This window comes from Physeter macrocephalus, unplaced genomic scaffold, assembly GCF_002837175.3.
Source record: "Physeter macrocephalus isolate SW-GA unplaced genomic scaffold, ASM283717v5 random_116, whole genome shotgun sequence".
NCBI lineage: Eukaryota > Metazoa > Chordata > Mammalia > Artiodactyla > Physeteridae > Physeter > Physeter macrocephalus.
Genome location: NW_021145402.1, coordinates 31,564 through 45,386, shown reverse-complemented (window position 1 = coordinate 45,386; position 13,823 = coordinate 31,564). Strand labels below are relative to the sequence as shown.

Below are 13,823 nucleotides of genomic sequence, written 5' to 3'. Positions count from 1 at the left end.
TCCCCGAGGAAGCGATTTCGGTCAATCTCTCCATCGCTGGCTCTGAACTCCACTTTCTCCAGCCTAGCGGCGAGCCCCACCAAATAAGGGCTCTTACGGATCTCATTTCTTAGAGATCTTTCTCCCAGCCTGTGTGCCATCTGCTGAGGGCAAAGACAGCAGGGGACACCCTCACACAAACATCCCTCCCTTCGAGATCCTGACACCACCTCCGTCTACTGGCTGACTTCCCAATTTAATTTCCTGAGCTCATATCCACTACATGTTAAGAGTTTCCGTTTCTGAACTGCAAGATAGGAATGAAATGAAGGTTAAAGGCAAGAATGTACTTGATAAGAACTAAACCTGTACCTGGCACATAGTTCAATAAAAGGCGTTCCTTGTGTGGGTACCAAGGTCGTGTCTGGGCCCAGAGTAAGCCACGTCCTCTCGTGTCTCCAAAACTTTGCCCATCAGTCTTTCTTCCTAATGAGAGGCTTCCTGAGGATGGAGCCCAGCCCTAATCATCCCACATCACCCACAGCCCTTTGCATTGAGCCTCACACACACCAGGAGCTTATAAAATGTTTGCTGTTGAATTCCTCCACTTCTGTCCACTAGAAGCAAGCACTCTGGCCTTGGATCTTATCGGCACGCAGAACGCCTACGGATGTCAGGGGGACCACACCCTCCCACGCCACATGCACACACCCCAGCAGCAAGATAAAAAGTGGAGTCGGGTCCAGCAGGATCCCCCCTTAAGCTGTATTTTGCCTTCAGCGTGGCCTGAGGTTACGCAAACACTTTTTGGGGGATCATGAAACACGATCCTGTCAAGACTCAAACAGGGCTCCGACTTCATGCTTGAACAGCAGAATACAAAAAGGACTAGGAAAGGCCAGTTCTATTTCCTGCAGAAGATGATTTCCACCTGGAAAGAAAACCCAGAGGCCCAGGCTGGGAAGGGTCTACACGAATTAGGTGGCTACCCCAGGTCGGAGGGACAAACCCACTCCCAGCCCACAGCCCCACTGCACAGACCTCCTCTGCGGTGTGAAAGAGCCCATCAGACGACAGTCTTGGCAAACACGAAATCTATGGGTGAAGCACCAGGGAGAGTTTTAAGTTCTCCTACCCTGAGCATATGCTTTCAATTCCATTTCTCTTCTCCTCTGCCTTCACAAATTGCTTTTTTGAAAAGTGCAATCAGTAAAGACTTATTGAACATCTGCTCTGTACCAAAGCCCTGAGATGATAAATATACAGAAGAGAGAGTTCTTTGCCCTCCAAGAGCTCACAGGGCAATGAGGGAGAGATCCGGGTAAATAGAGCAGTACAGTAGTGTTCCGAGGATTATGACAGAGGGAAGCCAGGGTATTAAAGCAACACAGAGAATGTGGCATCTAACCCAGGCTGAAGGGGAGGGGAGAGGGCCTTAGAAGGCTTCCCCCAAAGGAGGTATATTTGAGCTTAGCTTTGAAGGATAAGTAGGAGTAAGCCAGGTGGTGAACGCCAGGAATGTTATTCTAGGCAAAGGGAGTAGCGCGTGCAAAGGCACAGGAGTGAGCGAGCCCAGCTCGTTCAGGAGCCGCAGGAAGCTCAGTACAGGGAGGGCTGAGCGGTCAGTGAGGCTGGAGGGGGAGCCAGATACTGAGAAGGGGTATGGCACAGCCCGAGGAGCCACTGTCAAGGCTGAAACAGGGAAGCAGCACGCTGGGAAGACTTGCCTTAAGATCATGATTATCTAAGAAGGAGAAGGCGTCAGAAAGGGAGCAGAGGGCCCGAAGGCAGGGGTCCCGGTCCGGACACTGTTGCAGAATCTAGGAGAGGATGAGTCCTGTAAGATCACCATGCAGTGAAGACAAAGAAGAGATGGGTTTTTGAAACGTTGAGCACACAACTGCCGTTGATGGAGGCAGCATGAATGTGTGCAGGGGGACATAATCCTTTTATTTCTAGTTTTGTTTTCAACTCTAGAAATCTCTCACTTGTTCCCAATGAAACTCTTAAAGTTTGGGTAACTATGCTAGGGAAAAAATTACAGCTGTGCTTTCCTCTGCCTTCTAATATTCTGGATCCCTCTGATATTTGCTTGGGAAAGTGGTTCTGACCTTCTCCTGAGTCAGAAAGGCAAGCTTTTCTGTGATCTGAGGGTGTAGTAATCTGATTCAGACAAGCACTCAAGACAATGAAGCCCTTCCACCAAGAGCAAGACTACACACAAACAAGGCAACTCCTGGCTGGAGGAATCCTGTTGGCGGTAATGAGATGAGAAATGTACAGGAGTCTCCTTCTAAATGGCGACTCTTGTGACTGTGCCATTGGGTCACCATCTCCCACTCCTCATCCTACACATGTAGCACTGATGACAGGCTTTGCTCTTGGTAGTAGGACAGACTTGTCTTTAAATCCAAGTTTTGCCATTTTCAGCAAAATACCTAAATGAGGGATACAATGCCTACCTCAGAGGTTTCCTCAAAGGATTATACGATGTCATAAAATGAGCAAGTGGGGCTTGTTAATAAACAGAGCAATGATCACTGGCTTGCGTGTTCAGTGCCTACCCACATCAAGTCACGTCTCTTCCCCTGCCCCTTGGGTGGAAAGAAAAGAAACAAGAGAAGGAACTAGAAACAAGGAAAATTAGAGAGGGGAAAATTGAAATGACTGAGAATATGGACACATAGGTGAAAGCCTGTGTAGATTCAAGCCAGACATGAAGACCATATGAGATGGGAGTTTTCCACAGGACAGATAGGATATGCTCTCAAAGTCCAATAATTTCTGAGGCTATTTTGGGGAATGAGTCAGCATGATCAAAAAGGAAGATGCTTCCAATGTCTCGTTGCCAGCATTCACCAGCTCTGGAGATGCCAGTGCCCAGAGCACACAGCCCAGCCTGGCCGAGGTGCTGCCTGCCTGGAGCTCACCAAGAACCACTGGCCAGAAACAAAAAGTCTCGTCTGCAGCCAGGTTTCCACTCCCATTGCTGCAAATTGCTGAGTCAGCAAGTCCTGAGTGTCACTTTGTTAAGGGCAGATTATGACAACAAAATTGTCCTTTAAATATTTCTGGAGTCCCTGAGTGTTTCAAGTCCTGAGAGTGCATAAGAGAACTCCTTGAAGACAGGCACCACATCCTTATATATCGAAATTTTTATAAGCCCTCGTTGAGCTTAGATGCCAACACAGAGCAAATAAACATAAGAGTGGAAGAATTTTGGAATCTCAGAATCAGAAGAAAACAGAGTTGTCTATTCCAGTGTTTCTCAAAGTGTAATCTTCAGATCGTCTATTTCCGAATCAGCAGGGTGCTTCTTGAAAAAGCGGATTCCTGGGCCCACCCAGACCTACTAGAAGTGTGGCCTAGAATCTGCATTGAACAAACACTAGTGGTGTTTGTTATGTAGACTCAAGTGAGGAGAGCCATTAGTGGACAGTCCATGGAGGTGAACAGACGGGCTCAAGCCATAGACCTGCCACTCACTGGCTGTGTGTCTTAGACATCTTGTAATCTCTCTGAGAGCAGCTTCCTTATCTATACACTGGGCTCCACGAGCCCTTCCGTAAGCTGCTCAAATCTGCTCTCTTTGGTACCCACACTGAAATTTAATGAACTTCCGCCTTAGCATGAGGCCTATAGGCTCGAGTGCAGACATAATGCTGTAAAATGCTATGTCATGCTTCCCCTTTAGACAACGAGATACTCAAAGCGAATGAACTGTGCGCAGAGCCCAGCAAGCGTAGCCTCAATAAATCTAGTCCACACCCCTTGTGAGCATAGAAACCATGGGCTGTCCCTGTTGCATACACCCTGATGCCCTGGTCTGGGATATCCTTTGGGCATCCTGCTCTACTGTAATAAACAATCTCATTGATTAAGGAATAATTTTCTTTGCCTTGGGTCTCAGCTCACTCTCATGCCCTAAGTATAAAGTGCCGTCTAAAGAAAAGTCAACTTTGGCAGTCCTGTCTTTTGACTAAATGGGAGTTACTTGATTGCAATAATTATGTTTTGACCTCAGTAGAGGCCTTTCAGTGACTTTCTGGCACGGGAACTTGTCAGTGTCCGTACTGAGTAATTTCCTGGTATATCTGAAAGGGAACTTGATGAGGTAGAAAGAGTGTCATACGAGGAGTCAGGCAGCAGGATCTAGTCCCCAGATTGCTACTGCTGTATGACCCAGGCCAAGTCACACTCTTGTCTAGACTTGCATTTATGCAAAATGAAGAGGTTTATGATTTCAGAGGATGGGTCTGCCCTGCATTTGTGTGCTACCATTATTTAAAAATCTACCTTCTCACAGTTTCTGTAAGGCTTAAATGGAAGAATTCACATGAAAACGCTTCATACCTATAAAGAGCTCTTCAAATCCTCCCTCAGTTACCATCATTCATGACCATCACTGCTACTGAGGGTCACGAAGGGAGCTGGTCCCATAAAAAGAAGGAGGGTTTGGAGCAGCAGAGGAAAGTTGCGGGCAATTCTGGAGGAGAATAGGCGTCTGAGCCCTGTAAGGAGTCTCACAGGAAGGCACTTCTTGGCTAATACAAAGGAGGGTTTCTGGTAAGGGGGGCCCAGAGGGCTAATGGCGGTCACTAAGATGCTAGATCCAGTAACAGCTAGAGTTCAGGAACATGGTACCCAAGAATAACAGAGGCTAGAGGAAGGCAGGGGCCTACTTCTAGAAATCCCACCTTTTGAAGCTGAAAGGGTAAAGAGAGCTACTATTATTGACTTCCCCCAAATATTCCACAAGTTCCATCATTCTGAACTTTTTAGGGTCACAAGACATACCATGTTCCCATCCATCTCCATGTCTTTGTGTTATTCCTTCTGCATGAAATGCCCTTCCTTATCTTTTGTATCTCAGAAAATATCCATTCATTGCTCGAGATTCTCCTCCTCCAGGAATTCTTCTAGCCTTCCAGAACCCTCAAGAAGAATGAGCTCTCCCCTCTCTCAAGCCCCCACTGTCCCCAGGACAGGATCCCATCCTAATGGCATGCCCTTCTACTGCACTTGTGTGTTTACGTGCCTGTCCCCAATAGACCAGTGTTTTTCAAACTGCATGTCACAAGTCATTAGTAAGTTTAAAATCAATTTACTGGGCGGTTACTACCAGCATTCTTAAGGGTTCAATTTAAAATGTTAGAATGTATCACATACAGTAAGCGTAAGTCTTATTTTGTGAAATATTTTAGTTATGTGTGGGTACCTCTATTGGGTTATAATGTATTTCTTTTTTTTTTTTTTTGCGGTTGGGGGCCCTCCCCCTGTCTCACTGTTGTGGCCTCTCCCGTTGCGGAGCACAGGCTCCGGACGCGCAGGCTCAGCGGCCATGGCTCACGGGCCCAGCCGCTCCGCGGCATGTGGGATCCTCCCGCACCGGGGCACGAACCCGTGTCCCCTGCATCGGCAGGTGGACTCTCAACCACTGTGCCACCGGGGAAGCCCCTATAATGTATTTCTTATTATGGATCACGGCTGGCTAACTACTGCACTCTAAGCTCTTGAAGGACCAATTCTTTTCAGCTGTGAATATTTAAAACAAGGCACCATACTTAACATGCAATACACATCCGATCAATGCGTTGCATGTGTGAAGCATGACGCACCTTTAATTCATTGAATCCTCAATCCAAAGATCAGGTGATGTTAAGACGTATCATCCCCACATCGTGGGGTGGGAAAAGGCAGCTGAGAGGAAGTGACTTGCCCAATATGCCTACATGGCAGGAATACAACTCCCCCTTCTGAGTCTCTGCCTCATCATCTACCCCATTCATCTCAGCGGGGGAATGAGAAAGACTTTAAAAGAACTGTGCAAATTGTCATTATATATTGGGGGACAAAGTTTACCCCTGCCTCTGCTTCCTTCTCTCTCCCACACCCAGGGGTTCCTAGCACCCCTGCCCACCTGAGAGTAGAGGCCCAGGATGACAAGGTCAGCCCCAGGGCTTCTGGGCAAAGAGATAGGCTTTTGCAGGGCAAGAAGTGATTCGGGAGGTCATTTCATCCATTCCCCTGTGCCCGGGCAGTAGTGGAATAAATCCAGTGGAAATAGAAGGGAATCTCCTGTTACAGAAGGACATCTCACAAATTCAGGGCATAGACCACACATGTTTGGAGCTTACTAGTTTAATCCTTTGAGATAGGATCAAGAGAGCCGAGATCTGGTTCCTACGCCACCACCATGTGTCCTTGGGTGTGTCCCATCCTCTCTCTGTGCCCCATTTTCCCATTGGCGGGCTGTCATCACTGAACCCTTCTTCCATTCACATTCTCACTTGTCCCTTCTCCCAGGGTCACCTAACGGTGGCAGAGACAAAGAACATCCTCGTGGCAGAGACAAAGAACATCCTCGCCCTTCCCTACATCCTGGAGGAAGATAGCACACAAAAGAGCGACTGCTGGCTGAGCCACACACCCTGCAAGAGGAAAACCAGGAAAGACTCTGCTGCATGTTTATGAAATTCACGAGCAGCTGCTTCCTCTGCTGCACCCACAGCAATGGCGGCCTGGCCCTGCCCTGACCCCTCCCAGGGCCCCATAATTTGCCATCTGTTGGAGGGTCAGGGAGGAGGTGGCCAGATAGTCAAGTTGTCACCAGATAGGAAATGAACCGATGTCTGTCGTTTCGTCCGGGTCCCTGGGTTACGCCAGGGGTGGGAATGGTGAGCCCAGCTGTAGAGTTCACATCTTGGGAGGGGTGGCTCTGTGTGTGTATGTGTGTGTGTGTGTTTGTGTGTGTGAGAGAGGAGACTGCGAGGGTGAGCATGTGCCTGTGTTTGCCTTGGCCTGTCTGTGTATCTGTGATTCTGAGTGCTGGTGACGGAAAGAGGATGGATGTCTGTGTCTGGGTACGACTCGGTCTGTCCCCGTGCCTCTGTCCTGTGCACCTCTGTCCACATGTGTGAAGATGTACATCAGTGTGCCTGCCCTTCTGCCCCTGCGTGTCCGTGTCTCTGTGTTGAGTTCACGACGCTGTGTAGGTTTTTTGTCTCTGTTGGCTGCCATTGCCCTCCTCCTCTGGAAAGCGTTCAGCTAGTAAGCAGTGAGGGAGGGGACCAAACCCTCTCCTGTTTGGCATGTGATTTTTGTCTAGACACGTCTTTTTGTTGTGATAGGTCTTACTCTCAACAGACCCGGGTAAAAGTGCTTGGCTGTCATGGCCTGTTGCCCAAGGCTCTGCAGCGGCTGAGCCAACATTCTGGAGTGATGCACTGTACCCCCTGGGGACTTAAAGACATGTCATGATCCCCAAATAGAGGCCACCTACATGGGCATTGCATGGAGACAGTTCCATCTGAGAAGGCAGGTCCAGCTCAGTTACTACAAAGTCCAAAGTCGCCTGTGCCTCGGAATCTCTGTGGAAGAAGGTCATGGAGCTAAGGGCCTCCAAGATCAATTCAGATGCGGAAACTAGGCTCAAGCGGAAGTGCCTTGCCTGGGGTCACAGGCTAATTCATCACTCATTCTTTAGCCAATGCTTATCAGGTAGCTATTGTGTGTCAGCCACTGTACCAGGCACTGACAATGAACAACCAGAAGGTTAAGCCATGGATTCTGCCATTAAGGCACCCATCGCCTAGTTGAGGAGACAGACATTTGAACAATTACGACAGAACCAGGCTGAATGTCACAGCAGGAAAAACATGCAAAGGACTATGGGACCATTAGAAGACAGTTAGGCAATCTGTCGTCAGAAAAGACAGAAGAGAAGGTATGCTAGACTAAACAACAGCCCCCCCAAAGATGCCCACATCCTAATCCCCAGGACCTGTGAATATGTTACCTTACATGGCAAAATGGACTTTGCAGATGTGATTAAGTTAAAGATTTCGAGATGGGGAGAGTATCCTGGATCATCCAGGTGGGTCCAATGTAATCACAGGAGTCCTCGTAAGAGGGAGGCAGGAGAGTCAGAATCACAGAAGGAGATGTGAAGATGTAAGCAGAGGTCAGAGAGAATGAAAGAAAGAGAGATGAAGATGCTACGCTGCTGGTTTTGAAGACGGAGGAAGGGGCCACGAGCCAAAGAATGCCGGCAGCCTCCGGAAGCTGGAAATGTCAAAGAAACAGGCTCTCCCTAGAGCCTCCGGAAGGAACGCAGCCCTACCAACACCTTGATTTTAGCCCGTTGAGACCCATTTTGGAATTCAGAACTCAAGAACTCTAAGAAGATTAATTTGTGTCGTTTTAAGCCACTAAGTTTGTAGTAATTTGTCAGAGCAGCAACATGGGCAACTAACACAGGTTTCATCAGAGATGGGGTGAAACTGGAACTGTGTGATCCATCAAAAGGGGACAGCTGTCTAAGGTAAGAGCTCAGGGTGTTGAAAAATCTTCATAAGTTTTATGTGCCTGGAGGTGAAGGGACATGAGAGGGGCAGGAGATGAGGCCTTACAAGAGTCTAGGGTCTTCAGACCTGTCTCTGCTGGACCGCCCTGGGGTCGACCCTCTACCCTCTACCCTCTCCATGTTACTTCATCCTTCTTAGTCCCTGTTTTCTCATCTTTTTAGTGAGGACAATGATGGGTATAGGGTTCAAAATAGGATCTTGGGGGTACTGGAGATGGTCTACGTAAAGTACTTAACATAGTGGCTGGCACGTGAGCTCTCAATGCATGTTAGCAAATATGATTCCCCTGTTGATGGGGGTCCATCGAAGCTTGGCTCAGGAGGTTATCAGGCAGAGTGGGAAATGGCTTCTGGGTTCCTTGACCTCTGTGCGGTGGCCTTGTACCTTACTGGGCTGCCTCTTCTTGGTCCCCCTAACCAACCTCAGGTAATGTCCCTGTGTTAAGATCCATTCATATCAGCCCCATTCACGGGCGAGAAGAGAACTCGGCTTTGCCTGGTATGTGCCAGGACAGCCTTGATTCTTGGGGGCAAGTTCTGCTACGAGACACAGCAGCGCAGAGACCACAGGCTCCTGCCTAGGCTGCAAGCTACCCGGTACAACTCTGGAGAAGCACCTGATAATAAAGCTGCAAAACCCGTGGGGCAGATGCCCTTCACCCACCTCGCAGCCCCCCCACCCCAGCACGTGGTGTCCTCAGATGGCCTCTTGGTCCCCCAGACCCATCTCTAGCTCAACTCAGGGTCCTGACCCTTATACTTCCTTTGATGGAAAGTGACCCACTGCCTGTCTTCCTCAAGCTCCTAGGCTGACTCCAGTGTCTTGCCCTGGCCTCTCAGGTGGCTTAAATGAAATGGCTCACTCAGTGCTGGAGTGCTGAGCCAGTCAGGACCAGGAGCTCCTGAGGGCCAGGCTGGAAGTCAGGCCCTGGGAGAGAAATGATAAATATCAAGTCATGTGTTCACAGCTAAGTGGGACAGGGAAAGATGTTTATAACCCTTTTCTAAGCCACCTTGACACCGTAAAACAGGCTTTCAAACTGAAAGCAGCAACTGGATCAGCCCGAAGGGTCGGGAAGGCCCCTGACACCCTTAAATTCTGCTCTGGAAGCAGCTGCCTATGCTGCCTATGCCTCGGGTGACTCCGGCCGCTTCAGCTCCGGTGACCACGCCTCCTTGCCAAGCACAGAGGGCAAAGCTTTGGAGTCAGTGGTCATCCCGGGAGCCGCTGTCGACTAGCTCTGGCCTCAGATGACTTGAGTCATCTCTCTGAGCCTCAGTTACCTCATCTGTAATATGCCCGCAGTATACAACGGCTTCGCGTCCCTAAAAGGAGCCGATGAGTAAAGGACCCAGAACAGAGCTAGCATAGAGTAGATGCTTGACGAACGCTAGGACCAAATTCCTATCCAGTGCTCCAGTGGTCCAGTGCACCCGAGCCAAACAGGTTAAAAGTCAGACCCCTCATTTCCCTTCTCGAAAATAAACCATGGTCCTCCCGGACACTTTGTCTCATTGTGCGTAGAGAGTGCTCTATAAAAGAGAGGAAGGCTATGAAGGACCCCCCCCCCAACCTTTCAATTTTTTTAATTGGGGATGCAGGAGACTTTAATTAGGGCAGTGGCGCCGAGAAGGAAACACCACAGCAGGCCCCCGTGGGCTGACCCCCTGCCTAGAGCAAAGCTCAGAGGGCACGGTCAGCAAAGGGTTACCCTGTCGTGCAAACACCCACCCCCCACTGTCACTTCACATTAAAGGGCCAGGCTTCAGAGAACAAGCTCTCAGTGACAGCTGCTCTCATTAACGGTCTGCTCCCCCAATTTCTCTCCCTTCTAGCCTTGACTGAAAAGAAAAACGAAAGAAAGCAATAAAGCCCTCAAAACAGCCAGTCCCTAGACTAGGGTTCCTGGGATGAGGCTGGCCGGCAGCTCAGATGCTACTTTCTTTGTGGTGTCCACTCTGATCGCCCCAACTCCCTGCCCCTCTTCTTGCCTCGCCTGCCTGACAAAGTGCAGTACAACAGTCCCTCGTTGTACTGTAGCTCCTGTGCTTGGCCTGGCTGTGAGCAACTAGACTGGGATTTTTTTGGAAGTAAGGGCTGTGCCTTATCCACCCCTCTGCCTTCAAGAGGACGTTCTCAAGAGTACTAGCTTTGTGTCGATTACACACGCATTCACTTACTCTGAGCTAGAATCTCTGAGAGGACTTGGTGACACAGGGAGAATAACATATATGTTAACTAGGGTCCCTGTCCCTGAGAAACAATCAAAAGGGAGACACACATCCACAATTTCAACACAGGGTGACGCATGCAGGAAAGCAGGGAGGTTATTGCAGGGAGACACGGGGCTGCAGCCAGGCTGAAAAACCAGGAAAGGACCAGGGACTGGCCTAGATCTCACTTCATGATTCTTACCAAGAATGAGCAAGGGTTAAACTAACAATACAAAAGCTGCATTTGTGGTACTCGAACACCCAGCCAGTACTGTGTTCTGGGATTCCTGCTGGACAGGGTGAGTGCCCCTGAGTAGGGCCCAGGAAGGCACAATGTCACAGGAGGTGCTCAGTCCTGTTTGCTGAGTAAACTCGTCAAAATTTAAGCATGAAATGTAATGTTGTACAGATTAAAAAAAAAAAAAAAAAGTTTCTCTTTTTGACTCTTAAAAACAAAAAACTTAGCAGGCAAAAAAAAAGCAGAGATTCCTGAAGAGATAGAGCCTCAGAGGTGGAATGCCTCATCCCCCCTCAGTGGGAGTCAGGGAGGAAGTAGGTGAAGGGGTAGGTCATTTGAGGCCAATCAGATTGTGGTCCATCCCAAGGCCATTTCTCTAAGAAGCTCTGTGACTTGATTGTACAAAGCCCTCAGGCTAGGAGAGGGCTTAGCCTTCACCAGACTCCTTCTTCCCCAGCCAACACCTAGTTTAGGGTCTGCCCAAGTCCTGTAAAGGTCACAGTGGGAAGGGTAGATGTTTTCCAAGAAGCTGGGAGGTGCTTCTGAATAGTAAGTGATCACCAAAGCAGCATGTGAGCAACATATGAGTCAGAGACTTCGACTCTTGACATGTGACCTGAGGCAAGTTTCTTCCCCTCTTGAACCCCGACTGCCCTCATGGATAGAGTGAGTGAGTAGAATAACATCTAAGACCTCTTGCTATTGCAACTATGAGCACGAACCTTCTGTATTTCTGGAGAAAAGGATTCACAGAATCTGTTGGATTAAAACTTCTGGGCTGGGAAGAAGCAGGAATTATCCTCATTTCACTGAAGGGCTCCTGGGGCAGGATGGCTCCTCAGACACCAAGCAGAGAAGAGGACTGAGAGCTCCCTGGCTTTGGTCACTGAGCTGGAAACATTTAACAAGCAAGCCATCCAGGGCCCTGCTTGTGTGCTGAGGACAAGAGGCTACTTACTATGCAGCAGGCCACCAGGGCTCCTTGAGCAAACCCCGCCAGGACATCACTGGGATGGTGCTTGTGGTCAGACACGCGGGACAGTCCTGTGTAAAAGGCCATCATGATCAGGGTGAACTGCAGGAGGGGCCGGAGCAGGCGGGCCCCTCGCCAAGTGAAGCGGGCCTGCAGGTACAGCTGGAGGGAGGAGACAAAACGAACAGACACTGAGTGACAGGCCGCTCACCTGCATTCTAGCCCCAGGTTGACACACATGACATTCCCACACATGGAACCGTCTGGAAGAAAGAGCATTCAACTTGGACTTGACCTCCAGCCCGTGTTTTTAAACCTTGAGGCTTAGTTCCTCTACTAAACACTAAGAAAAATGGAGCTTTTCTAGGGAGGTAAGCCAGAAAGAGCCAAGGAAAAGAATTCATGAGAATGGCCTTAGCACTCTGCCTGGCATGTACTAGACCCTCCAGAAACTTGAGTTTCCTTTTATCATCTTCTTGATTGAAACCAATTAAAGAATAGTAACTGGGGTTAGTAAAGGTTTCTTTTTTACAATTGACGACAACTCATTCAATGCACATGTGTGTTTTCCTGGAGATTATGGCTATACAACCCCTACACTACCTGCCTCTCAGGAGTGTCATGGAAACGCAAGCATGATGACGGGGTGGGGGTGGGGGTGGGGGGCGTGGTTTATTATGATAGTCACGAGGGAATGCTTCTGCTTCAAAAGAAAGCAACTCTATCAAAGAACAAGCTTCTAAATCACCACTTGCAACTAGGGATTTTGCATTAGAATATGAGGAAACACATAAACCAACCAGACAATGCCAGAGAGCTTTCAAAGAAAGGTTGACAGAGACTGGACTGGGTGGGGTAGAAGAGTAACCTGAAGAAAAATGGAAGAAAAAAACCAAAAAGCTGCTCTGGCCGAGGCAAAGAAGTTGCAGTGACGTCAACTGGGCATTGTCCCTTGGAGTTATCTTGCTGCAGTTTCCGTTCTAACCTCTGGGCACAGCAGACTTCTCAGGTTCCTGTGGGAACTTGGGAAATGAGGGGGAAGACACAACGGGACCAGGGGAACTTCCAACTACAAATCAAAGCAAGGCACTGGGAGACCAGAGAGAGGGGAAGAGAGCAGAGGGGAGGGGCTGACAGCCTAAAGATAGACCTGGACAGTGGCAAGGGAGTGACTCTGCCCTTCCTGAGACAAATGGACACCTTCCTTTGGGTGGTCAGGAAAGACAAGCCAGCAGCGAACCTGAGGAGGCAGAAGAGTGGAAGATTCCAGAGTCACTCTTGCCCGCGTGGGAAGAACCTCTAGCACTGAAACCTCAACGACTTGGAAGACAATTGCAAAAAAAACCCAGGCCTGGAAAACAGCAGGCAGCTTTATAATCACTACGAAATTATATAAACGTATTGTTGGGAAATGTAAGAACAACAAATAAAAAATAATAAAGAGAATGCACGGATGATGTTGGCCACTAAACAAGTGATAAAAACCAATCGTTTTGCAAAAATAAAAAATACCCAGTTAAAAATCTAAAAGAAGAGATAAAATCATCATAATGGCCAAGGTGATGATATAAATAGTTATTAGCTTACCAAGAACTGCATAGAGCCTTTATGAAGCCAAGGACATAAAGGACAATTTGAATAGATAGCTAGGATTTTTATTTATAAGAACACCCATTTACAAGAACCCTCAACTTATAAACTCAAAACTTAATATGTAAACTTAATCGGATTCCTAGGAACATCCTAAAAAGGTTTGGAGAAAAAAACCTTAAAAAATTATTCTAAAATTAACCCAAAAGGCCAAACCTGTGGAACTAGCCAATAAATAAATAAATACACACACACACACACACACACACACACACACACAAATAGCTCAATAAATAAGCCAGGCACTATGATAGGTGCTAAGGACACAGAAATGAGAAGTTATAATTCCTGCCCTATGAGCATACAGTTGGGGAAACATATGAAAACACATAAGTGCACTTATGAGCTTTATAGAAACTATGAAAGAAGTTGGGGGGACCGAGGTCAGTTACTAAGGGGAAGGT

The 13,823-nt window shown here is 48.3% G+C and overlaps 1 protein-coding gene across 4 annotated transcripts in view; it reads right to left on the bottom strand.

Annotated features, from left to right (window-relative positions):
• LOC102991729 (phospholipid phosphatase 3) overlaps window positions 1-13,823 on the bottom strand; it is a 43,148-nt gene that overhangs the window by 3,468 nt on the left and 25,857 nt on the right. The window contains exons 4-5 of one of the 4 annotated variants that reach the window (XM_028484065.2): window positions 11,755-11,931; window positions 1,707-1,816 (exon numbers count right to left, since the gene is read on the bottom strand). In XM_028484065.2, the coding sequence (XP_028339866.1) occupies window positions 1,724-1,816; window positions 11,755-11,931 (270 nt within the window). In that variant the 3' untranslated portion in view covers window positions 1,707-1,723. Of the gene's footprint in view, window positions 1-1,706; window positions 1,817-5,251; window positions 6,292-11,754; window positions 11,932-13,823 lie in introns of those variants that run through there. The other 3 variants (XM_028484063.2, XM_028484066.2, XM_028484064.2) reach the window with 3 other exon arrangements.